The sequence below is a fragment of the Bubalus bubalis genome, chromosome 3 (genome assembly GCF_019923935.1).
Source record: "Bubalus bubalis isolate 160015118507 breed Murrah chromosome 3, NDDB_SH_1, whole genome shotgun sequence".
In the NCBI taxonomy this organism is placed as follows: Eukaryota; Metazoa; Chordata; class Mammalia; order Artiodactyla; family Bovidae; genus Bubalus; species Bubalus bubalis.
Window position 1 is genome coordinate 5,543,849 of NC_059159.1, and position 27,049 is coordinate 5,570,897.

The 27,049-nt window shown below is 55.5% G+C and overlaps 1 protein-coding gene across 2 annotated transcripts in view; it reads right to left on the reverse strand.

Annotated features, from left to right (window-relative positions):
* Positions 1 to 27,049, reverse strand: part of SDK2 (sidekick cell adhesion molecule 2) — a 272,105-nt gene that overhangs the window by 141,010 nt on the left and 104,046 nt on the right. For both annotated transcript variants that reach the window (XM_025279404.3, XM_025279402.3), the window contains exon 2: positions 4,931 to 5,090. In XM_025279404.3, coding sequence (XP_025135189.3) covers positions 4,931 to 5,090 — 160 coding nt within the window. The remainder of the gene's footprint in view (positions 1 to 4,930; positions 5,091 to 27,049) is intronic.

The window sequence follows — 27,049 nt, forward strand, 5'->3', positions numbered from 1 at the left end:
TCCAAAAGGGAGAAATTACATTGATACCCTGACAAGGGAGAAATCTGTGAATGTCATCTTGACCAGTTGAAAAAACCTACCGCCGCCGATAATGGGAGAAACTGACATCAGGTGCATGTAAGTGTGAAGTGTTGAAAAGGATGAACATCTACAGAATATTCCTGCCAAAAAGATGAACGTAATTATGAGAATATAACTGGACAAATCCAAACTGGAGGACATTTTGCAAAACTGGCTGAACTCTCAAAAATGTCAGTGCTGTGAAAAGACAGGAAAGAAAAATGAGGAATGGTTCTAGAGTCTAAAGAGTCATGACAACTAAACCCAACATGTGGCCCTTGATTAGATCCTGTATTAAATAACAATAATAAAAACGTCCACAAAGGTATAATTGGGACCCATGGAGAAATTTGAATATGGACTGTGTGTCAGATGGTAATATTGTATTAATATCAACGTGCAATTTCCTGAGTGTGAAAATTGTGTGGTAGTTCTGTAGGAAAACACCTTCTTCTTAGGAAATTTTACCTAGGGGTGAACTGACATAATATTGGCAACTAATTTCTTTTTTTAAAAATTATTTATTTTTATTTATTTGGCTGTACCAGGTCGTAACTGTGCATGTGGGATCTATTTCCCTGACCAGGGACTGAACCAGGGCCCTCTGCATTGGGACCACAGAGCCTTAGGCACTAGACTACCTGGGAAGTCCCAACTAATTCTTAAATAATTCATGAATGCATATATGTGTACACAGAAAGAGCAAGAGAGAGTGCAAATGATACAAAATATTAACAACCAATGAATGGCAAAAAGGTACAAGTGTTGATGGTACCATCATAGTTTTTCCAATATTTGGAAATTTGCAAAATTAAAAAGAAAAGGAAGGAAGGAAAAAGCACCTGCTGTGAGCCACGCCCTCCCCAGGTGCAGGGGCAGTGAAGTGACTGGTTGGGAGGTTCTGTCTGCGCAACACCCTTTTCCTTTCTTCTTCTAAGAGTTCTCATTTTCACTTCCACCTCTGGGCTCTAGTGGGTGGAGCTGCTGCGCAAAGTCCTAGGACTGGGAGCAGACACGTGACATGACCTGGCCAATCACAGCTCTCTGTGCTGCTGCCCCACAGGGATTGGTTGGGGCAGATCCAGGCTGGACCAATAGGAATCCTTCCCTGGGTCTTTCTACATGGACTTCCTCCTACAGGGAAGTTACTTCTACTCTGAGAACATGTGGCTGTAAGCCTAGGATTCTTGGACTTCTCAAGAATCTCACTGCCTGAGAATAAAGTCCGAATCCCTGCATGAGAATAAAGTCTGAATCCAGAAGCGGGCACAGCTGAGCAGCCCTGAGCCCTATCCAGTTCTTGGTTCTATTAATAAGTCCTGAGACTCCTGGAACTGCCAAGGCACTTGAAGCTCTTCCTTCATTCTGTGGTTTACTTGCAAGGTCTTATGTAAATAATTAGAAGGCAAAGTATATGGAGACATATTAGGAATGGAAACGAAGGGCAGAGAGAGGCAGAAATGAGGGGGTGTGCGTGCGTGCATGCATGTGTGTTTGAGAGATTTACTGAGACCACACAGGTATTCTATCCACAAAGGCTTTCCCAAAGAGCTGGGACCCTGGAGGAAACAGCAAGAAGGTTCTGAAAGGGACAATATTCCAAGCGGAGGAGACAGGACAGTTTGGACAAAGGCAGAAAAGAAGGCTGTCCTGGGCATAAAAAGCCTTTCTGGGGGTGAGGACGCAAGAGACTGAGGTCCCCGAATGGAAGTTCATTTATGTCCCCCTGAATAACTCCCGTCCAGCCAAGCTCTGAAATGCATCTTTGTTCTCTAGAACTTGCAGGGTACGGTTAGCAGAAAGATGCTTAGGATATATATACATGGAGGAGGCGATGGCAACAATCTTTCTTCAATAAGAGGCAGTGTGGGTGGTGGTAAAGAATTCAAGCCCTGTGGTCATCTGACTTATATCTGAAGCCCAACTCAGTAACTTGACCTTGCGTGGACTGTTTAATCTAAGCCTCAGTTTGCTCATTTGTAGAATGGAGGAGAAACAATGGACCCTACCCATAGGACTGCTGACAGGATTAAAGGAGATACTCTCAGAGAGCCTACCATAACATCAGCCATGGAATAAATTCTTTTTTGGTTGCCAATGATTATTATCATCATTACTTGTAGCTCACTCGGTAAAGAATCTACCTGCAGTGCAGGAGACCTGGGTTCCATCCCTGGGTTGGGAAGATCCCCTGGAGAAGGAAATGGCAACCCACTCCAGTATCATTGCCTGGAAAATCTCATGGACAGAGGAGCCTGGTGAGCTGCAGTCCATGGGGTCGCAAAGAGTCGGGCACGACTGAGCGACTAACACTTAACATCATCATCGTACCCTGTACCCTGACAACGACTTCCAGGGTCAGGGGGCTGACGGGGTCCAAAGAAAGCTCATTCTATCACTGGGCGAATCTGAACCTGAAGAGCCGGGATGTGCTTCTGTATAACCCCACCCCCGTGTCTTCGCAGCTTCAGGCACCAGAAGAAACAGATAAGGAATCAACTCTCCTTCTCCTGGGTCCTGCCTCCAGCTCCCTGCCAGTGGAAATCCAGGGCAAAGACACCACTGAGAGTGTGGTATGCCATCGGCATGCTCTGGGAGTGCCCACTCAAGCACGTCCACCTTCCAAGAGGCTCCAGGGGCTCTTCATGGAAACTGTTAAAACTGCCCAGGGTGCCAAAGAGCTTTTAGGAATGGTTCTGGGACCCCGACTGAAAACCATCACAAGGGCCGCTCAGGAAGTCCCCTCTGGTCTCCTTGTGGCTCCCTGGAGAACCAAAGCCCAGAGTGGCCAGCCCTGGAGGGCCGCCTTCATCCAGGCCCAGGTCTCTCACCACCCACAGACGGGAGGGTGGTCCTCCCACCCTGGCCCCTCCTGCTCTCTCGTTTGCCAAAGTGGGCACTCCCACTGAAATCCAGCAGGAGCTTGTGGGGCTCCTGGGCACCAAAGTCCTTATGTGACCATTTCTTCTATGCAGGAAACAGCCTTCTGCTTCCATGACCTTCCCTGAGGTCCAGAGTTGCTAATCAGGGAAGGAAGGGGTTGCAGAGACAAGGGAGGAGTGGCCAAGAAGCAATAGTGGACGCTTGGGGCGGGGTCCTGGCTCCACCTCAAGGGAGGCACAGAACAGTATCTTTGAACTCTTTACAGAACTAAAGCGGTAGTGTTGGCCGCCCTTGTGGCTCAGATGGTAAAGAACCTGCCTGCAATGCAGGAGGCCCGGGTTTGATCCCTGGATCAGGAAGATCCCTTGGAGAAGAGAATGAAAACCCACTCCAGTATTCTTGCCTGGAGAATTCCATGGACAGAGGAGCCTGGAGGGCTACAGTCCATGGGGTCGGACAGTCCAAATAGTCAGACTCGACTGAATGACAAACACACACAAAGTCCAGGCAAGAACACTGGAGTGGGTTGCTATATCCTTCTCCAGGGGATCTTCCCAACCCAGGGATCGAACCCAGGTCTCCTGCACTGCAGGTGGATGCTTTACCACTGAGCTACCTGGAAAGCCCACTTACAGAAGTAAAAGCCCCAATAAAAGGAAGATGAAGTATTTAATGAGGCATTCTTCATTTCAGAAGGAAGGTCACAGCTTGATAACCTCAAGAGCCACAGAAACTCATCAGGAGACCGCCAGATGAAGGGAGTGCACACCCTAATCTGATCAGCAACCCCACCCTTGAACCACTGCTATGGAACTCCCCGCATCCTCCTGGGCTGGGACCCACAGTTTTTGAAGGCACGAGCCTGCTGTGTCCCCATTTGCCCGGCAAATCAATAAAGCTATTCTTTTCTACTTCACTCAAAACTCTGTCTCTGAGATTCAAACTGGCACCTGTGTACAGAGGCCAAGTTTTCGGCATCACCACCGAGCCCATCCAGACCAGTGTTGGGGTAGAGGGAACCTGGGCACCAGGGTCGCCCCAAAGGCTGGCTTCCTGGCTTCACAAAGAAAAGGATGGTTTCCTGGGAAGGACAGATCCTCAAGCAATTAAATCCCCCTCCTCTCATTTGCATTCCTGTCCCTGATCTGTATCAACATCCCCAGGGCAAGACAATCTTGTTTCCCCAACAAAACCGATTATGCACATCAGGCCTAGGGATTAATTACCAGGCACAGGGTAGGGAGCCAATCAGACAGGGTGGGATGGGGGGACAGGAGCAGGAATGGGGGAGAGCCAGGAGAGAGGCTGGAGGCCATCCGGCTTCAGGGGTGGCTGCCTCGGGCTCACTCTTCCACCCGCCCTGGCTGAGACCCGGGCCTCTCTCTCTCTGTGCTCCCCTTTCTCCCCACTTGGCAGTGTCCTGGGGAGGCGGGCCCAGCCAGCCCACAGCACCATGCAGGGACATAGCAGGAAGCGGAGATAAGTCCACACGCCCAGGGGGCCCCACTTCCATGTTCCCCCTGAATTTCCCTCCCGAATAGAATCTATCGATCACTTATGGATCCTGGGTAGTCACATGCCACGGCCCTCTGTTGGACCCAGGCCCTTGCAACAGCTCCCCCGAGACAGCAGCATCTTCTAGTAGGGAAGGGGATCTGGTCACAGCTCACGCTGGCATTGAGCTCCTCTGCCCTAATCATCACCTCCGCTCGTCCAAGGCTGCCTGGACCACCCTATCGGGGCAGCGCCCCCCAGCCCACCCTCCGGTCGTCCTCTGCTGGCTTAGCTGGCAGGGTCTTCTCACCCCAGGGCAAGGCTGCCTTGACTTCCCCCCACCCAACCTCCTGCAGCTTCCACCACCCGAGCCTCCCTGTATCCCTAGCCCAGAGCATCCCTGAACTGCCATCCCAGCCCGCTCCCCACTCAGGTACCCCTGCAGGCCACGGCAGGACCCCAGCAGCCAGGAGAGAAGGGGCGGCGCGCTTGCCTGTACTCCAGGGAGAACCTGGTCAGCTCCCGATTGTTGTGCAGCCACTTGAACTCCAGCGGCCAGCTGCCCTCAGCCATGCACGTGAGCACGAGGCGGTTCCCCTCCAGGTGCACCTGCGTCCGCGCCGGCTCCGTCTTGAAATAGGGGGGCACATCATCTGCGGGGAACAGAGACACCGAGGCGCCGGTTACCACTTCTCACCTGCCTGCAGCCGCTCACCTGGAGCCCGGCCTCTGGGAGGCAGACCCGGCAGGCGCAGCGGGGAATGGGCGAAGGTCCCGTGCCCGGGAAGGGCTGGCACTCAGGTCAGTGTGACTTCAGGGCTCATATGCAGATCGAGTTCTCCCCGCCTGCCTCCTCCCAGAAGCCCCTGGGCCCACCACCTTGGCTGCCACCCCGACGCTCCAGGACTCGTGGTCTCTCCCCCTTTGGGATCCCCATCCATCCGACACCCTTTGCTTCTGGTTTCTCCTTCCAGAGAAGGAGGAAGGGTGGGGGGAGCACTTCTGAACTTTAGCCAAAGGGAAAATAAACATCACATGGAAAGGGGGGGAAAGGGAGACCGGAGCTGACACACACTACTGATACGGTCCGACCGTACAGTGCAGGGAACTCCGCTCAGCACTCTGCAATGACTGACACGGGAACCGAATCTCAGAAAGGCTGGATACATGTATATGTATAACTGATTCACCTTGCGGTGAAGCAGAAGCTAACACAACATTGTAAATCAACTGTACTCCAATAAAAATTAATTTTAAAAGGTAAAAAAAAAAATATCTCAAAGGAAACAGGCATAGGACCCCTGGGCTGGCAGGAGTGGCAGGTGGTGGGGGCGGCCTGAGTCCTGCTTCCCAAGGCTGCAGGAAACCCTTCCAGGTGCCGGGGCGGGGTACCTCTGGTGGGCCCCCCCTCCACCGCCAGGCTGCTTGATCTTCCACCCGAGGTTGTGGGCCAGCCTGCCTCGACCTCCTCACTCACACCAGGTTGGCTGTGGGGCCAGAAGAAGTGCTGCTGCCTGGGCTGTGGGCCTGGGTAGAGCTCTTGCTCTGCTCTTCCCTAGCCCTTTGACCCGACTCAGCCCAGCCAAGCACAAGCCCCCCGCAGCTCCCCTTGACACAGACAGTGCATGCAGGACCCCAGGCTTCAGGGGACCACTTAGACCAAAAGCTGTGGGTGGAAACACAGGCTTTCTGTCTTCCGGCCAGTTGGAAAAGGGGCAGAAGTGAAGTAGACGAAGGGGTTGGCAAAAGAACTGGGAGACACAGCGAGGGGGAGAGGGCCTCTATGCCCATCCTTGAGCAGACCTGTGTTTTAGGGGAGGGGCTGGGCTGGGGGAGGGGCCCGCACTCGAAACAACACAGGGACCAAAGCACCACTAGGTTCTGGGTCGTTCCAGGGGCTTTAACGCCCTCTGACACGCAAGCCCACAGCCAGATAGGATCAAAACCCACCTTTCAGAGAGGGGTTAGAAACCCGCCCGGGGTCACACAGCTGGAAGGCAAGCAGCCAGCCCTGCAGGCTGAGCACTTAACCCTGAACTTGACCATGAAGGTGAAACGTGAATGGAGAGGAAGATGGGTTTAAAGCACCCACAGGCAGACTCAACGCCTTTGCGTCTGAGAGATGGAGGAAGTGAGCTCCAGGAAGCTCTGTTCACCAGCTCATCCAGCGAGCACGCTCTGTGCAGGGGCTTTGATCACCTGCTCTCAGGAATACGGCCCAGGGACCCTGCAGCCCTGAGCTGCAACCAGGGCGAGTCAGGTCCAGGCCTGAAAATGAAAAGTGAAAGAGAAGTCGCACAGGCGTGTCCAACTCTTTGCCACCCCGTGGACTGTAGCCTACCAGGCTCCTCCGTCCATGGGATTCTCCAGGCAAGAGTACTGGAGTGGGTTGCCATTTCCTTCTCCAGGAGATCTTCCAATCGAACCCGGGTCTTCCGCATTCCAGGCAGACGCTTTAACCTCTGAGCCATCAGGGAAGCCCCGCATTGTAGGCAGACGCTTTACCCTCTGAGCCTGCCAGACCCAAATCCAAGCACTTTCCACCCATCACCCTGCCCAAGGGGTGGGCGGTGCGCAAAGCCAGAAAGCTGCTGGCAAATCAGGCACTGGGCACCCGACCTCCAAGCCTTGTGGGAGAGGCGTCCTGGCACCACACCCTGTCTGTGCTCAGCTGCCTGGCTGTGGACACGTATTCACCTCGCTGATTCTCAGTTTCTCCATCAGGAGACACAGGAAGAGAAACAGCCATTGAGATATCTTAAGAGTTAAATGAGGTAGTGTTAGTCACTAAGTCGTGTCCAACTCCTTGCAACTCCATGGACTGTAGCCCACCAGGCTCCTCTGTCCGTGGAATTCTCCAGGCAAGAATACTGGAGTGGGTTGCCATGCCCTTCTCCAGGGGATCTTCCCCACCCAGGGATTGAACATTGCATTGCAGGCAGATTCTTTGCCGCCTGAGCCACCAGGGAAGCCCATTGTTAAATGAGACAACAATTGTGAAAATGCTAGGTCTGTGCCTGGCCTGGAGTAAATGTTGTGCAAATGTTCATTTCTTTTCCAACATCAGAGAATTGGTGTTCCTGCCAGGGAAGCGGGTTCCATCACCCTCGGCGCTGGCTGACGCCCCAGACAGACCTCAGTCTGAGAATTAACGATCCACTAGGAGCCAGATAGTGAAAAACATAAGCACTATTCTTCAGGCCTCAGATATGGGACAAGCCAGAGAAGAGAAAGGGGCACTTGTCGGGTCGGGGAGGCAGTGACTGAAGGGTGAAAGGGAGTGAACCCAGCCGCGGTCTGGCAGTCTGGGGGCAGGGGGGTGCAGGGGCTGGGGGAGCAGGGCCCCTCCTGCGTCCCAGGTGGAATCTTTGGAGGATCAGTGGGGCTTGGAGGCCTGGATCCCCGCTCTATCCTCTCACCCTCAGATTTAACCAGGGTTGGGCATCCTTGGGTTTCAGATAAGTTTCTGCATTTGTGACAAAGCCTTACTCTGAGCTTATGCACAGACGGACAACTCAGGACAAGCCGAATGTCAGCTTGGGGCCCGGGTCCACCAGCTGGCTGCAGAGATTCCCACTCAACCCCAAGGTCTCTCCATCTTCACTAGAGACTGTGGGGAGTCTTCCTGAAACCCCAACCCTGCTACAGACCCTCACTGTGGGGGCCCCTGGAGGGCAGGCTGGGGGGTGGTCTGACGGCGGCTGGAGAGCAGGTGCAGACGTGCAAGGGGCGCACCCTGGACCACTATGCCCCTCAGCATCTCTCTCGGAGCTGACGCTGCTCACTGGCCCGTCTGCCCATCACTCTTAACAATGGTCATGTGAGCACACTGCCTTGAAGACGCTGAAGAGGAGCCTCTCCTAGAGTGTGTCCTGAGGGGGTGTCTGCCACCCCCCGGTCCCCCATTTCTGGGGTCCTCACGCATCTCTGGAGCTGGCGAAGGGCAGAGAGGCAGGCAGGCACTCATTTGCCAAGACAAACGATTCCCCACCCTCGGAGGCAGCCGGCTCCTCTCAGTTTAACAAATGGGCACATTCGCACTTCAAAGGCGCATTCATATTCTCCAGCAGCTTTCAAGAGCCCTTTGAATCGCGTTCTTAAAAACCCTCTGTTAGCTCCTGTCATCCCTCGTTTGTTTTAAAACAATAACGCTCCCAGCCCCCAAAGATCAGATCCCTTGGAGGTGGGCTAACTCAGAGCCAGAGGAGTCGGTGGGGGGGGGGGGGGGTGGGTAGCGGGTGTGTTTGCACACGCATGCGGGCACACACGCCGGCACCCACACCCTGGCCTCCGCCACCCGGATCGCGGGTCATGTGCCCCCCACGTCCGCAGTCGCCAATTCATTCCTCAGGCTCTCCTAGGGGCGCCAGTCTGGAGCCAAATGGCTTCTGCTTGGATGGGCTGATTCCAGAGGCTGCTGGAGATAATGATTTGAGGGAAGAGGGGAGGTGGGGTGTTAGCCTTTCCTGAGAACCTGCTGGGTACCCAGATCAGATCAGCTTCCCTCATTCCAAGTGATCCTAACGAGGCCTCCTGGCTGAGGCCAAGGCTCCCTGCCCCAAGACCCTGAGACGTGGCCACACCTCCTTTTCCCGAAGATGAAAGGCCCCTCATGTCGGGACTCATGTTGGGATACAGGGATCTGGGAGGGAGGCCCACACAGAACTGAGAGCAGGCGTGGTAGTGAGTCCTGCCAGCCTGTTTTCCTAGATGGGTGGGCCCTGCCCCGAAGCAGCGGGCTGGGAGTGTGGGAGCTGTAGCAGAAAAGACTGATGGGAGAAGGATGCTGGTGGGACAGCCTGTGTGTGTGTGTGTGTGTGTGTGTGTCTGTATGTCTTTGAGCATGCGTCTGTATGCATCTTTGTATGTATGTAAGTATGTATTCACGTGTATGTGTCTGTGTGTTCACATGTGTGTCTGGATGACTCTGATTGCATGTGTATCTGTGTCTGAGTGTGTGTGTGTGTGCATGCACGTGCTTATGTGCAGGAACAGATTTCTGCGTCATGACTGCACAGGTGGGTAACACAGATCATTGACCTTGAGCAAATGACTTTGACTTTCTGCACTTCAGTGTCCTTGGCTGTAAACTGGGGATATGTTTGTTGTGAGGCTTTAATTAAAAAACAGAAAGTGCTTAGGGAAGGAAAGTGACTGGAGTGTGCTATGGGAGAGGCAGTTATTACTCGTCTTGATCATACAGGCAGGGGGCAGGCCCCCTGGTGGGAAGAGCTCACACACTCTTGGCGGGGCCGTAGCCTCTCAGCTTAGCTCGGGACTGTGCAGTGCACAACCTGGGCTGCTGTGCCTGACAGCCCTGCTGCCACGTTCTCAGTGGGGAAGGCAGAACGGAGAAGGGCCGGCAGAACCGACGCTCCACAGGCGTCATTCTCGTCCACTCTTCCTCACTTTGAAAACTTACACATGGAAGATTTCTCAAGCGAGACAAAATGATTCAAAAATTCACACTTAAGGAAACCACAAAAGAATAGACAAGAAAATTCTGAAAAAGAACGGCAAGCAGAAGAGATTAGCACACATATCGAACTATATCACAAAGCTGTGATCATTAAAGCAGTGTGTTTTTTTTCAAATGGACTGATGAAGTGATGAACCAGAGAGTCTAGAAATAGACCCCAGTATGTATGGGATATTTGAGAAAGGATTAAAGTAGAATTTCAGGTCAGTGGGGAACAGATCAATTATTCAATAAATGGCCTTGGAGCAACCAGGATGCCATTTGAGGGGAAAAAATCAAGCTGAATCTATTCCTCACACTTAACCACAAAATAAATGCTAAATGGATCAATGTTTTAAACAAAAACAAATGAAATTCTAAAAGAACTAGAAAAAAATCACAGGGGCTTAAAATACACAATCTCAGCAAAGCAAATAATTTGCCAAGTACTTTCTAAGTACTACACAAACTCCAGAAAGTCATAAAAACAGATTGATACCTTCAACTATATAAAAATCTTGCATAGATAGAAAAAAAAATACCCATAAACAAAAAGCAACAAATGACAAACTGGGGGGAAATATTTGCAGCTTCTATCATGGACAAAGAGCTCATTTTCCTGATATAAAAAATATTCTCATAAATCAATAAGAAAAAGAGGAACAAACCAACAGAAAAATGGGCAAAGGATATGAACCGTTCACAGAGAAGCATTACAAATAACTTGGAAACACAGACAAAGATGCTGAACTTTGCGATAAGAGAAAGGCAAGGCAAACTCAATAAGATATTTTTTTTTCCCTATCACTTTGGCCAAGATTTGAAAACACGATAAAACCCTGGGGCTGGCCAGCCTGCGGAGATCCAGGCTTCATGCACACAGCTTGGCAATTCCATGAAAACTAAAAATGCACCCCTCCATTCACCAACTCTTTAGGGAATTTCTCCTTCACACACACACACACACACACACACGCATGGATAAAGTGAGAGCATTGCAAGGGAACGCTGTGTTTTGTAACAGCGAAAGCTTGGAAATGACCCGAGTGTCTGTCAAGAGGGCGCTGCTTAAAGAAATGATTGCACCTCCAAACAGTAGAATTCTCTGCACCGAAAGGCTCTGGGACAAATCCTGAGAGCTACTGTTAAGTGAAAAGAGCAAGGTGTAGAATGGGGTGTGTAATCGGCTATCACTTGGGCAGTTTTTTCTTCAAGGGTAAAAATAGATTTGCTTGTACAGGCACAGGCTTCTTCTAGAGGGTCTCATAAGACACTGGGCTCAGTGACACTTTGGGGAGGAGAACTGGGGGGCTAGGGCTGGGAGGGAGCGGCCCACACTTTTATTCTCTGTCTTTTCGTAACTTTCAGAAAGTGTTTTATTGCTGTTGCTGTTTAGTCGCTAAGTCATGTCCAACTCTTTGCAACTCATGGACTGTAGCCCGCCAGGCTCCTCTGTCCATCTGTCCATGGGATTTCCCAGGCAAGAATACCGGGGTGGGTTGCCATTTCCTCCTCCAGGGGATCTTCCCGACCCGGGGATCGAACCTGCGTCTCTTTCTTGAGCGCATGCTTGGAGATTCTGACAGAGCGCGCAGCTACTCGTATACTTGACCAAAGACGGGTCCTCCTCTGTCGGGGATGGTTGTCCTCTTTGACCGAGTGTGCGGCTTCAGGAGGGATGCATGTAGGGCAGTGAGGGAGGAGGGGGACACGGGCCTAGCCAGCCAGGTCAGCCGAGTCACCCTGGTGATCAGTGGGGTGACGGATGTCGCAACCAGATCACCCTCACACCCCCGAGTCTCTCTCTCCCGGCAGGTAGGTTCTTTACGGCTGAGCTACCAGGGAAGCCCCACTGTGCCCTATAGGTATGGACTATTTGTTTATAATCAGCTGGTAAAGAATCTGCCTGCAATGCGGGAGACCTGGATTCGATCACTGGGTTGGGAAGATCCCCTGGAGAAGGGAAGGGCTACCCACTCCACTATTCTGGCCTGGAGAATTCCATGGACTGTATAGTCCATGGGGTCACAAAGACTCAGACACGACTGAGCGACTTTCACTTTGCATTCACTTATAATCAGATGTATGCGCATAGATGCAAACACGTCTGTGAGTGGAGAGGGTGCGCGGTCACGGGCAGCCCTGCTGGTCATGCAGGAGAGGACAGGTCTTCCGTGTGCCCGGGACTCAGGGGTGGGGAACGGCTTGGGGCGGGGGGGGTCCCTGATCACCAGAGCCTAAGCTTCTTGTCAAGGAAGAGCCACCAACAGAGGCGAACAAGCGGCCTCAGTCCTGGGCTTCCGCCTAGTTCCCCAGAACAGGGGGCCCTGGCCGCCTGTTCTTCCAAATTCCCACTAAACACCCCCATTGTCATTCTTCTACTGCAAGCTCCAGGCGAAATGGTCCCACACAGATGCTTATCGCAACTTTGACCTCTCCCCTCCCTTCAGCCCCTAGCACAATAATGCCATATTTCTCCGGAGCCTACCCCCATGTCTCCTGGGATCTGACCTCCCAGCCAGCTCAGCCCTGGGAACCCCACCTCGCCTGGAGCCAGACCCCTGCTGGCTGGGAGTGCCAGCCAGGGTGAAGGCCTCGACCCGCCACTGATGCTGGTAACTGGCCAAAAGATGCCTGTGTGCGCTCCAGAGCCCACTTCATGGGGCACCAAGCCTGGACCACCCCCTCCCCAGCTCTGAAAGGCCCCACAGCCTCTGCTACTCAGCCATCTCGACTTCTCTGGAAAGCTTGGGGACAGGGTGGACGTTGGGATTCCTGCAAACTTCTCGCCTCACCACCCCCTAGCCTCTGCACTAGGCTAGACTGATCTCCATGGTCCTGGATTGACCTTCGTCCTGGATTGACCTTCGTGGCCTCCTAACAGCCCTCCCCGGATCTGGCTGGAGCCCAGGTCAGAGGAGGTGGAGGCAGGCCCCTCTCCACAAACCCCTCCTCTCCCCACACTTCTATTACTGCTCTCTTGATTTCATGTGATCTCTCGAACTCCCCACAGGTGAAGTGCTTTATGTCCATGGCTTCAGTTAAGACTCACAGGGACTTCTCCAGGCCAGTACTATCTTTGTTCCCATTTTACAGATGAAACTCAGGAACATTCGGTCATACGACCTAGCCACAAAGACATAAACCCAGATCTGGCAGACTCCAGAGTTCGGGATCTTTCTGTAGGTGACATGGGGCTTCCCTATGAGCTGCCCCACTCTTCACACCCCGACCTGTGGCTTCACAGGGGCTAAGTGAGGGCTGGTGGCCTGTCTCAGGGATTGGAAGTCACAAGCAGGGGCTACACTGGCTGTGTGGCAGAGGCGTTACTACCCAGCTTTCAATGTCACGGCTCAGGTCTAGATTGGGGGTGAGGGTGAACCAGGTGGGCTGGCCAGGCATGGGTCCAGAGGATACTGGAAGGATAATAGGGCATGATCACCCCGGGAAGAGTAGTCCACCTAGGGGTGAGCATTATGGAGGGCTTGGCTAGTGTGGTGCGGGCAGGGAAGCCTGGGGATAAGACTTCAAAGGGTCCAGAAGATGAACAGATGTGGGTGGGAGGGGGTCAAGTAAAATGAGGCAGGGGCTGGAGTCCCGGGGGCTTCTTGGGAAGGAAAGGCAGACCTGGGGTCCCCATCTCACAGCTCTGCTCGCCACCCAAGCCCCCAGGCGCACCCTTTCCCAAGGGGCTGGCTTGAAGGTCCCAGTGGGAGACAAAAAGCTGGGTTTAAATGCCCGTTGCTTCGCCAAGTAAAGTGTGGCCTTGAGCACAGTAACCTCCCCAGCCTTACTGGTCTGTTCATGCAAGAGATTCCAACCTCTGCCCCAGAGGCTCCTGGGAGAACTAAGTGAGCCAACGTATGTCAAGTTCAAAACACAGCGCTTGACCCCTATGGATGCTCTTTCTTGCTCTTCAGGCCCCTGGAGGCGATCACAGGAGGAGGAGATGGGGAAATGGGGTCCAGGGGTAATATCACCGTCCCACCTATTTTCCCCTGACTTGGTCGCACCCCCTTATAGAGCCCATTGTCTCCTGAATGTCCCAAGTCTGAGCTTTCAAAATTCAGCTCCCTGGAGGCCCCTTCAAGCTGGCTCAAGAGCCAAGTCTGGCTTCGGGATGGCTTGTTAGGCCCTGAGCAAAGGTTTGGGACCGGGGTAGGAGCAGCTGGAGCTTCTGCACCAGGCCTGCGATGCCTTTTCCTCCGAAACCCAGGTCAGGGAGGTGCTGAGCCTGGGAGCTGCCACGGCGGGGGCTCAGGAGCAGGGAGCTGGGGGCCCCTGAAAGGTGCCATGCAGAAGCCTGTTTGAGCCCCGCCCCCCCTAAGAAATGTTCGGGGTGCACACGCAGCAGGCAGATGCTAGCAGGCAGACAGGGGATGCCAGGCTCCCCAGCTGTTCTCGCACCCTGTGCCTGATACGCCTGCCTGCTCCTGCCCCCCCAGCCAGGGCCTGCCAGCCCCACCAGCCCCTTAGTCTCTCCCCTCCGGCTCCCCTTCCCCTCCCTGCTTCACCCACAAATGAGATGCTAATTTATGCCCCTTTCCTGTCTCCTAGCAGATGCCTGGCCCAGCTCGGCCCGGTGCTGCCTGCATGCCAAGTGCTTCATTAGCCAGGAAAGAAGGCCCTCGCCTTCCTTAATCTAATCCTCATCGGTGACCTTCAGGAAACCGGGTACCTCCTGACGTCGGGGGCCTGGGAGGGCGCGGCAGTCAATTATGCCTCGGCCTCCACAGCTGCAGCCGAATGGATTTCTCGCTCAGAAAAGCGTGTTCAAAAAGCATCTAATGGAACGGATCATCAATTTGTTTGAATACACATCTAATCTGATTAAGGGGGGGGCCCAGCCGCCAGGGCAGCCAGGGCAACCGAGCCTTGACACGGCCCTGGGCAGTGGCGAGCAGGGCGGAGGGGCCCAGCCTGGGGAAAGCGGGGGGTGGGGGGTTTGTGTGTTCCAAGCACCCCGCCTCCATCTTCCCAGCCGGCCGGCCCACTGTACATCAGCCAGAGAGTCTCCCTCTTGCCTGCTCCCTCTTCAGGGCTCAAAGTGACGGGCTTCGTAACTTTCTTCCTGATGTTCAACGCCAGGGCCCCCAGACTTCTGGGGTTACGTCCCTTACGGCAGGTAGGACACAGACAGGAGCCGCACGCGTGGTGACACCCAGGCTCGTGTGTCGTCCATGGGAAGACTGCGGATGGGCCCCTTCGCCTCCCCGGCCCCAGAGCTGGGTGGTGAGTCTGACCTTCAGGAGGCCCCAGAGCCATGAAAAAAAAAAACAAACCAGACACGTGAACTTGCGGTTGAACTTGGCCAGGCCACCTCCTCTTGAGAGCTGATATTCTTCCATGTTCTTCCCACTCTGCAAGTTCTGGACAGTGGGTTACAAGCCGGGCCCTGGCGTGGGGTTACCTGGATCTGAGTCCTGACTCAGCTTGTCATTGTTCAGTCACTCAGTCATGTCGGACTCTTTGCGACCCCATGGACTGAAGCCCACTAGGCTCCTCTGTCCATGGAATTCTCCAGGCAATAATACTGGAGCGGGTTGCCATTTCCTCCTCCAGGGGATCTTCCCAACCCAGGGATCAAACATGGGTCTTCTGCATTGGCAGGTGGGTTCTTTACCACTGAGCCACTTGGGAAGCCCCTTGGCTTGACTACTCTCCAGGTATGGGACCCTGGATGTCTCTCTGTAACCCTTCTGCATCTCAGAGTCTACAATAGAAAAAGGGGATAATAGCAATGCCTACCCCATAGCCTATGGAGAGGGGTAAGCAGTTTGGCCAGTACCTGCACAAAGAGCCTAACAAGGGGAGCTCCTATTATGCCTATTATTACTTGGTGTAACCTCTGCAAACCCATCTCACAGTCGGGGGGCCTCCTGTGGAACCACACGGGTAAATAACACCAGAGCATTCCCAGCCTTGCGTGGAAAAAAGATGGTTCTCATTTCTGATGGGTTTATTCTGCAATTAACAGAGGGGAAGGGAGCCCTGCTATACATTTCAGCTGCAGGGTTCAAAGATTAAACTTATACCATTGATTAGAATGCTTTTATCTAACGGTGCTATTATCATTTCAGTGTATTCAGATTCATTAGAGCTATAAAAACGATGAGAATAAAATTCTCCCTAACTCCTGCAATCCCTCCCAAGAAGCTCCATGATGCCACGTGGAGGACGCTTGTCTTCCCCTGGGTGACCCCGAGGTGACTCACTTGCAGCAATTCTCCTGCTTCACAGCTGGAACTTAAGACAACGCCTCCTGCCCCAGGGTAGGGATGAGGGGCTTGCCAAAACTCAGGTTTAGGGGTCAGCTGCCTGGCCAGGCCCAAAAGACACTTGTCCCACCTGGCATCGGTCACTCCTCCAGCTGCTTCTCTTTAAGGTCCCCTAGCAGATAAGCTCTCTCCATCGCGTGGGTACCACTCTGACCTGCTCCCCTACGTTCTGGTGATGGAGAAACATCCACCTCCCACAGGCCTGGGGAAGCCACATCTTCCGCGGCCAGTGACGCCTCCACCAGACGCAGGGTGCAGAAGGGCTGTGCTGGGAGCAGTGGACAGCAGTCCTAAGCTTCGCGTGGCACACCACCCAAGGGTGATTCCCCTTTCTGCCTGCTTCCTGCCATTGAGAAAAGCCACGACCTCAGGGAAGATGGAGCACTGGGCCTGAGGAAGGGGCGACAGGGAGTGAGGGAAGCTGGTGGGAAATCTGACTTAGCATCAGCACTGATTTCCTAACACGCAGCGGAGAGGGCTGGGCTGGGCAGCTGGCCTCCCTGCTCCCAGATTGGCTCTTCCATCGGTGCTTTCTCCCCGCCTCGCCTTCCCTGGGATAAGGCCGGGGCTGGAGGCAGCTCACTCTTGGGAAAAGGGAAGAGAAGAGGACGTGTTTGTGGCAAGCCTAACACACGCCGAGCTCCCTGTCTTTTCTCATTTAACCCTCACGGCCACCTGGGGGTGGAGGGGCTTATGCTTCCTGCCCCTTTTATGACTCTCATCAGAGGAGACAGGTGACCCAAGCTTCAGAGCCGGGTTTTGAACCCACGGCCACCTGCCCTCTTGCAAGGCCGCGCCAGGATTCCAGGGAAGGAGTCTGCGGCGGGGTCCGGGAGGCGGAGGGAAAAGCAAAGCCGAGCCTGCCTCCGCGCAGAGGCTGCGAGATGGAGCCGCCGCCGGGAAGAGCACGCATTCATCAGGCTGCTGACCCCGGCACACCGGCGCTTTGTGGCGCGTAACAAAGACTGCGGAGCAGAAAATTGGAGTTCAATTTGCCGTCCGTCCCGGGCAGCGTGCAGCCCATTCCAGCCCCTGGCAGGCACCTCCGCGCTTCATCATAAATAATAACACCACGCGGCTCGATGGCCCTTTCAGCGGTTACAGGCCCCGAGCAATTTACAAGCTGGATGATACACGGGGGCCGGCACGCGTCTGCCCGCCGCGCACGTGGCCCCTCCCCAGTCACCCGCGCGAGCACACGTGCAGGCGTCCTGCCTGCCGCCACCGCCGGGGGTCGTGCCCAGTCGGAAGGAAACAGACCCTGGGCTGCCCTGAGCACTTCCCTGGCCTCCTTCTAAGGCCCCGGTCATCAGCAGGAAGCACCCCCCTCCACCACCAGCCTGTTAGGGACCGAGTCCTCGCTGCCCCTGCTGGACCAAGAGGAGGTGTCATCTGTCTGTCTCTTTCCTCCTCTTTCAGAAAGAGACACCACCTGCCAATGCTGGAGACATAAGAGATGTGGGTTCGATCCCTGGGTCAGGAAGATCCCCTGGAGGCGGGCAGGGCAGCCCACTCCACTCTTCTTGCCTGGAGAATCCCATGGACAGAGGAGCCTGGCGGGCTACGGTCCATGAGGTCACACAGAGTCGGACACAATGGAAGCGACTTAGCGCGCACGCACTGGATCTCTGATCCAGCCTGCCTTTGTTCCACAAACTTTCTCTCCTCTAGACCTCACGGGGGAAGGTGGGGGTACAGGAGTCATTGGGACCCACCCCTTCAACCTCCCACTTAACAGAAGAGACACCCAGGGGCCCCACGTCAGTTGCCTCGTGGAGACCAAGCTCGGAGCTCTGGAGAACCAGGTGGAGGAAGCCCCACCCAGGGGCTCGGGTGACCAGCCAGTTTCCTCTAAGCAGGCCCGGGGTCTTTCCAGTAGGCAGGGGCTTTGGGCAGAGCTTGCCAGGGGCTCCAGCCCCCTTTCTCCCTCTTCCCATCAGAGTTGAGCCAATTTCACATGCTGTATGGTTCCATGGGTATGAAACACCCCAGAAGAGGTGAACTCAGAGACAGCACAGAAGCTGGTAGCTGCCAGGTGGTCGGGAGAAAGAGGGTGGGGCGTGATTGCTTAATGGGCAGAGGTGGGTGTCCTAGCTGGGGGATGACAGTGATTCGGAATCAAGTAGAGACGGCAGGTGTCCCACACCGCAAACGCACTCAGTGCCACAGAGCGGCTCCCTCGAAAGCGCTGGTTTTGCCTATGAGTCTTATCTCAGTCGAGAGAAGGCAAGACAGCCTTGTTACAGCGTGTTTCTCTGTCTGTCTCCTTCACTCAGCAACCCCCAGCCCCCCACTGCACCCTCTCTGCCCCCGGTCCCCTGTGTTCCTTGGGGGGAAGGCTGGGGAGGGCTTTGAAGTGCTCTTTCACACCCTAAGAGGTGTGCTGGCTCCTGCCTTCACCTCTTCCCCTGACGGGATGCTCAGGGTCCCTCCCAGTTCAGGGGCCTGCGAGGCCTGCTCTGCGGGTCACAGAGGGTGGACTGGAACTCCAGGAGGTCTCACGGGAACTAGCCTCAAACAAACACCCTCCTCAGCTGCTGCCCAAGCTGATGGGCTGAGTGCACGAGGGCAGGCAGCCTCCGATTTGCAGGTGGACACGGGCTCCCCGCTCTGCGCTTCTGAACTGAGTCAGAAGCTGAGTTTTCTGAGTAGTCACACTTCCTCAGTGCGGGAGGGGAGTCCTGCCTCACCCCGCCTGCTGAGTCTCAGGAGGCTTCACTGGGATCAAACTTAAAGAAAGCAGGCTCAGAGGCCTGGCTGAGTGTTCACTGCCTGGGGCCTGGGGCGGGCCTCGCTCCGAAGGCCTCCCGTGGTCCAATCACCATCCTGGCTCCAGGATGGGCCAGCATCTGGCAGGGTAGGGTCCCTCCCATGTCCAGTGCCTGGGAAGCGGCTGGGGTGGGGTTACAGGTAAGCATCATGAGTGAGTTTTCTCAATGCTCCACAAAACCCAGGGTCGCCAAAAGCCAACAACCCTGAGTGTGAACGGAGGATGAGAAGCGGAGGAGGCAGGCTCAGCCTGAGGTGCAGGAGGTGGGGGATGACGGCCGGGGGCTGTCTGGACCCCCATCCCCCAGGCTGCAGCTGCCCCCTCGGCCCACCTGGCTCTGGCCGGCCTGCGCCTGCTCACATGTGCTGGTAGCAGGTGGCTTTTCCGGATGGCAGCCGGGCTGGCTGGCTCGGAGAAGCTGAGGGACGGAGCCGGCTGAAAGGAGGGGAGTGGAGGGGAGGGGCAGAGACAGGCAGCAGCCCCCCACCCCGTCCCGGGGGGCTGCATTCATTACCCTTGCCGGGATCCAGCCGGGACTCCCCGCCCCGCCTCTCCATTCTGTCCCTTTGAAAGCCCAGCACCCATCTGTCGTGTGTTAGAGGCAGCCAAGCCGGAGGCTGCAGGCGGGGGTGAGGGTGTCTGCCTGCCGCTGTTGATCCTGATGGTCACCGGCCCAGGGGAGGTCGGGGGGCGGCCTCTCCCCTCAGCAGCAGCCCCTCCTGCTCTCGCTCCCGACGCCATGTCCCCAGATCTCAGTAGGCTCCACAGCCCTCTCTGGACGAGCCTGGGCCTTGGCAGCTGATGCCAGCGGCAAACGAGAGAGAGAGACAGGGATGCAGCAAAGTCATGCTAATGAGACGCAGGCCAGGTTTACCGAGAGTACCTCCACCTCCACGGGAGCCGCAGTCCATGTCACGATGGGGTTTGTGTTCCTAGCGCTGGTCCCCAGCCCTCCTGTGTGAGGGACGAGGCATGGGGGTGCTGCTGAGGCTGGACCTCAGACAGAGCCCTGAAAGCTGCAGCCCAGCCCGTCCCAGCTCTGTCTGTGGCCTCTCACGGGCTCCACGCACCCCAAACTGGAAGAAGCATCTCTCGAACTCCCCTGGTCCAACCCCTTTTGTTGGCAGATGGTGAAACTGAGGCTCAGGGATTTCAGTTAAGGTCCAGCTTTTCTGATACCAAGTCACTCTGCCTCATTTGATAGCTCTTGGCCTCATTTCTTCCATCTATAAAATGGGCACAAGGGCTTCACAGATGTCCACTGCCCTCTTTGCAAGTTTAACTCCTAGACGGAGCAAGGTCTGGGTGCTTTGGAAAGTTCTTCATGTGTTTCCGACACACTCCCTGTTATGGCTTGAATGACGTCTTCTCAAAGATACACTGAAGTCCTAACCCAGTGCTGCGTTCAGTCACTTCAGGCGTGTCCGACTCTGTGACCCCACGGACTATAGTCTCCAGGCTCCTCTGTCCATGAGATTCTCCAGTCAAGAATACTGAAGTGGGTTGCCATGCCCTCCTCCAGGGGACCTTCCCAACCCAGGGATTGAACCCAGGTCTCCCACATTGCAGGCGATTCTTAACTGAGCCACCAGGGAAGCCCAAGAACACTGGAGTGCGCTGCCATGCCCTCTTCCAGGGGATCTTCCGTTTCTGATACACGCCCTCTTGTGGCTTGAACTACGTCCCCCCAAAGATACACCGATGTCCTAACCGTGGTACCTGTGAATGTAACCCTAGTGGGAAATACAGTCTCTTTTCGGTGGGGGAGGAGGGGAATACAGCCTTGGCAGGTGGGATCAAGTGATGATGAGGCGATCAGAGTAGGGCCCCCCTCCGATATGACCGACACCCAGGGTGAGCGAGCCAGGGGAAAAACAGGCATGTGACGCCAATGCAGAGACCGGAGGGAAGCCTTGATGAGCCTGGATAAGAGGAACGCTCGGGACACCGGGTGCTGGAGGAGGGAGGGAGCTGGGGAGGGCTGGCCCCGACAGCCTTCAGAGAGCGCGGCCCTCAGAACCGAGACCGCAGAGGCTGCTGCTGCATTAAAGCACCTAGCTGCTGGCGCGTGGTTTTGACAGCCCTCAGGACCCGGAGCGGCGGGATGGGAAGGGACGTGGGAGGGATGTTCAAGTGGGAGGGGACATGGGTAAATATGAGTGGTTCATGTTGATGGCTGGTAGAAGCCAACATAAAACTGTAAAGCAATTATCCTTTAAGTAAATAAATAAATAATAAGGGACTTCCCTGGGGGTCCAGTGGTTAAGACTCTGCCTTGCAGTGCAAGGGGTGTGGGTTTGATTCCTGGTTGGGCTTCCCTGGTGGCTCAGCTGGTAAAGGATCCGACTGCGGTGCAGGAGACCTGGGTTGGATCTCTGGGTTGGGAAGATCCCCTGGAGAAGGATATAGGCTATATAGGCTACCCACTCCAGTATTCTGACCTGGAGTTCCATGGACTGCATGGTCCATGGGGTCTCAAAGAGTCAGACATGACCGAGTGCCTTTCACTTTCTCTCACTTGAGGAACTAAGATCGCACATGTGTGTGGCCCAGCCAAAAATTAAAAAAAAAAAAAGCCAGCATGGAGCAGAGCCCCCAACTCTATGGAGTTTTCACAGTGGCTCCCTCAGAGAAGCGAGCCCCTCCTTCGTGCTCACTGAGCCTCCCCAGGAAGCCCCTGGGGTCCCCCATCTTCTGCTGTGAGGGCACACGTCTCAGCCGTTTCTGTGCCCTTGGTCCCTTCCCTGGCTGCTGGCACAGAACAGAAACCCACCACCAAATGGAGGAAGAGAGAAAGCAGGTCTCCTGTTTCCAGAGGCCCCTGCTATAATTTCTGACCACCCTGCCTCCGACGCATCACGTCCTGTCCTTGGCATCAGCCCCCATGTGCCCTCCTGGCCCCAGCCTCGTGCCAGCTGCCCTGCGGCGGGGCCCCAGCTCCGCTGATGGTGACTGACGTGCCAGGAAGCCCGGGGCGGCAGGACCGGCTTGTTGGCAAGAGGCAGTGGAGTGACAGGCAGCCCCACGTGGCCTTTCCAGCTCACTCCCCGGAAGCCCAGCCTTTCTGGGAAGGAGAGCGGGGTGGCCCCCACCCCAGCCACCCATGCATGTGGCTGCCCCCCTTCCTTCGTCCTTCCTGGGACCAAAGCCCCAAGCCTCCCCCCTGGGGCCCAACCAAGGGCAGGACGTTTAGCTCTCCCGGGCTCAGGAAGCAGATACAGTGTTCCTTGCACTCCCCATTTTCCTGCGGCGTTTAGTCGCTTCAGTCGTGTCCGACTCTTCGCGACCCCACGGGCTGTAGCCCATGAGGATCCACTGTCTGTGAAACTCTCCAGGCAACAACACTGGAGTGGGGAGCCATTCCCTTCTCCAGGGGATCTTCCCGACCCAGGGATCGAACCTGTGTCTCCTGCATTGACAGGTGAATTCTTTACCACTGAACCACCATGGAAGCCCCCTTTTCCTGCAGGGAAGCCCCCAACTGGAGACAGTGATCTAGGAGTCACACCCTTACTGCCCTCTCCCCTCTGGCTCGACTCTCCACCCCAACCCAGCCAGGGTCCCACATCCCTGGAGTCAGCCTCCGTCCACAGCTACGAGGACCAGGTGTCTCTGTGTGTGATCCCTAATCCCACGGAGACATGGCAATCCCATTGCACAGAGAGGGAAACTGTCACTCCAAGTCACAGAGTGTCTTAGCCCAGGCCACACGGGCGGTCGGTGCAGGCACTGGGAGGGGGACACAAGGTGGTCTGTCCGCAAAGCCCACATTCCTTTTATCGTGACACCTGAAGCAGGCTGCAGAGGTGAGGGAATGGAGTCTGGGCACTCTGTTGGTGACCACCTGCACGTCCCAGGGAAGCAGGGATGAGAGTCACAGCTCCTGCCATGAGCACAGCGCTCCCGTGGACAGGGGCTGGACTACAAAACCGTCACACACGGCACGTGGTCGGGGCAATCAGCAGACCCGCTTCCCCAGGACCTGCATGACCTCAGGCAGGCCGGGCTGGTTCTTCAGACCTCAGTCTCCCTTTGGGTCATGGCCAAGGTCATCTCTGCTTATTGTTCCCTGGGTCGGGGGGCGAGGTGTCATTGAGGGCTGGCCCTTGAGAGAAGAATTTGGGATGGGCGAGGGTCCTGTCTCCAGCAGGGTGAGACCCAGGAGAGGTGCTCATGGCGAGCTGACATAGGAGTGGGTGGGCTCTAGAAGTTGCTCTCCAAGGGCTGAGGCCAGGAGGGTCCTGGGAGACCTCAGCTGCACCGGTGCGTGGGGAGCAGAGGGCCACTTGGGAGCTGTGGCTTGGTGGTGGGTAAACCCAGTGTGGGAAATGGGGGTGGGTTTACAGGAAGGCTACCAGCTACCGGAAAGGACAATAAATTAATAGAACAGGGCTGTTTGGCTGGTGACAAGGGATAAAACATGTGGTCCAAAGAAGCCCCATGGGAGCCTGTCACAAGGATGAATGAGAAGGGAGATGGGGAGGGAGCTGGGAAGAGGCTCACGGAGGCCAAGGAGGCACAGGGCCCCTGACCTTCCTGTCACCCTCCTGACTTTCACCATCCCCCTTCGCTTCCCTCAACTCAACACACAGCATCAGGCCCAGAGCATCCTCTCCAGACAGCCCATCCTGTCCTAGAACCTGCTCCTCCCGGCTTTCACTGGCCCTTCCAGCCCACTGCCCATGCAGGCCCCCTCCTCCCCGCTGGAGGTTTTGAGCCCTGGATGCCCGTCTCACGCAGAGGCTCTCAGTTGTAATCCAGGGTATGCATTTCATTCCTTCATCCCTTCACTCAACTTGCTAATTCAGCAAGTTTTATTGAGCACCTACTGTATGCGGGAGGTGACACAATGAGCCGGAAGAAAACCTCTGCCCTCCGGCTGCTCACAGGCTCACGGGGAGATGGGGAAGCCCTGTGATGGTGGAGGGAAGCCGGTGACACATGGCTGGGCCTGGAGGGACCAGCAGGAAAGATGGGACCTGCATTGGGCTGAGGAAGGCTGTCTTGGGCAGAGGGTGGGGTGTGCAGAAGCCAGGAGGCATGAGGCAGCAGCGGCTTCTGGGGACTTCAGGTGATTCCATACGACGAAGATGGAGGGTGAAGGATGGTGGCTGCCGGGCATGAGAACTGAAGCGTGGCTGGCCCAGCGGCCACAGGCGCAATCTGCAGGCTAAACTTGGCTTCAAGCCCTGGCTTCTCCAATGAGGAGCTGCACAACCTTGGACAAGCCACTCAAGCCTTCTGAGCTGATTTCTTCATTGGAGGAGAACGAGGTGAAGATCATAGCTCCTGCCTCGCAGAACCGGGGTAAGGAAAACACGAGAAAATGCAGAGGCATCTCCTAGCCGGGTTTTTGAATACATGATTTGGGAGGGTCGGGGTCTCAGAGAATAAAGGGGCTAATGGACTGTGCTCAGGAGTTCGGAGGTCAGTTTCTGAGTGTGCGTGTTGTGTGTATGTGCACACATGTGCGTGCATCCTGGGGGCTTGTTAGGGTGGTAGGGCCAGCCCAAGCTCCATCTCTAGCCTCTCCCAAGTCTAGTCCCGTTTTGTTCCCTGGATCCCAGAGGAGAGTCCAACACAGTTCAAGAAGACGAAGAAGCTGGGAATGGTGTGGAGCAACCCTTAGAAAGGTTGGAATAAAGGACACACACCTTCTCAAGGTCATGACTCATCTCACCGACCCTTCCGCTCAGCGAACACCAATTACAGGAGAGGCCCCGGAACACAAAGACAGACATGCGGCCCCACTGGGAGGCCCTGCAGGCTGGCTGCAGAGATAGCATTCCGGCGGGTGAGGCGTCTCGGAGTACCGCAAGCGGCGGGCATGGGGACCAGGTCCCGTGGGTTCTGGGGGCGGAGGGGGGGCGCTGAGGATTACTGGGGCAGTCGGGGATCCTTGTGAGTCATTCTCTCATGGGTGAGTCCAGCGGCTCTGGACTGTCAGCTCTGCACTGGGCACCTCGTGACACCCTGGGACAGAGTGGGGACCAAGACCACGCAGTCTCAGAGCTCATGAAGTGACTGCTGTACCTTCCCTGTCCCTCCTGCAGGGCAGGAACGGAAGGAGGTAAAAGCAGGTGCCAAGAGTCCATCGGGGCAACTTCCCTGAAGGTCCAGCAGCTAAGACTCTGCACTCCCAATGCATGGGGCCCAGGTTCAACCCCTGTTCAGGGAATTAAATCCCATAAGCCACAAGTAAGAGTTTGCATGCTACAACTGTAGATCGGACGTGCCATGACTAAGACCCACCACAACCAAATAAATAAATATTTTTTTAAAAAGAGTCCATCAGGGGCTACTGCTGGGGATTCCAGAGAGACACAATCTCCAGGGAGCAATACCTCCTTCTGGAGACTTCACTGTCTTTCATTTCTGGGGGAAAAGTACTTCCCTGCCCAGAGAGAGCGAGAGAGGATGCTGAGAAGAGAGGTGGCTTTAGCTTGGGCCCTGGTGGTGGTGAAACTGAGCAGGACCCCATGTGGCTCCTGGGCACGGCAGCCTTCCCACGTCCCCTGTTCCCTGTTTGTAGGGAACGGACTCCACACTCCACGAGTTTCCCTGAGTCCCACAGAGAAGATTCCAGAGGCGGGTGGTCAGGGAAGGGCGTGGACGCAGAGACAAGGGAAGATCAGCCAGGGAAGAGCAGTTCAGCTTCGGGGCGGGTCTGGTCTGCCTCAAGGGATACACACGACAGGAGCTTTGAGCTCTTTATGGAACAGAAACCCCCAACAAGCGAAAGATGTCAGCGATCTTTATTCCGGGGGAGACTGGTACTCATGCTCAGTCACCAAGTCGAGTCCTCCTCTTTGCAACCTGTAGTCCACCAGGCTCCTCTGTCCATGGGATTTCCCAGGCAAGAATACTGCAGGGGGTTGCCATTTCCTCCTCCAGGGGATCTTCCCAATTCCGGGACTAAACCCACGTCTCCTGCACTGGCAGGAAGATTCGTTACTGCTGAGCAACCAGGGAAGCAGGGAAGGCCATCTGAGGCCAGATGAAAGGCCAGAGAAGCCATCAAGAGCTCACCTGAGGCCAGATGAAAGGAGCGCAGACTCTGCACACACCCCAGTCTTCCCAGCAGCCCCAGCCTTGGACCACCGCTATAAACCACCCCACAAACCCCCCTGGGTTGGGATACACAGTTTTTTGAGTCCGCTGTGTCCCCCTCTGTCTGGCAAAGCAATAAAGCTATGCTTTTCTGCTTTGCCCCAGACTCTGTCTCCGAGATTAGATTTGGCGCCAGTGCACCGAGGTCAAGCTTTCAGCATCAGTTGCTGTCGGGGCGCAGAGAAGTATGGGGACTTGGGAGCTATTCTGGAGACAGATGGAGAAGGTTCCTTGTAGGATCGGAAGTGGGGGCTTGTCCGAGGGAGAAGGTCAGCGGTGATGGTTCCTGAGACTCAAACCCTGGAGGAGAGTTGGTTTGGGAGAAAATGCTGAGACTAGTTCTAGGTGTATGTGGGTGTCCAGGTGGTGTCCAGGTCTGGGATCTGGGGCTGGAGAAGGGGCGTCGAGGATGCAGCAGACAGAAACAGGAGCGCCACGACGAAGGGGTTCTGACTACTGCCGAGCACAGCTCCAAAGCCTCAGGGGGCTCTCTGCGTGCTCTGGGTCCCACAGCCCCCTTGACGGTCTGGGCACGTGTCGAGAGAGCACTGCCTCGCGTGAAGTGCCTGCTTCGTGCCAGGCTGTCCCGGGGCCTCCGAGACCCGTCTCACCACGTCCGCACGGCAGCCTTCAAGGTCATCGCTGCCCTTCCAGCAGAGGGGGACGCAGCCGGGCAGTGAGGCTGAGGGTGTGCCCAAGGTCACGTGGGTGTGAGCGGCAGAGGCGGGACTCACACCCACGCTGGCTGAGTCTAATGCCCAGACTGGGTCCCAAGGCAGCCTCCCGCCTCGTCAAGCGCGAGGTCAACCGGGGCTGTCTGCATTGTGTTCTCCCAGGAGGGTTTAAGAATCAGGAGGTGTAACTGAGCACCTCTGGTGGCTCAGTGGTAAAGAATCCATCTGCCAATGAAGGAGACCTGGGTTCGATCCCTGAGTCGGGAAGATCCCCTGGAGAAGGGCATGGTGACCCACTCCAGTATTCTTGCCTGGGAAATCC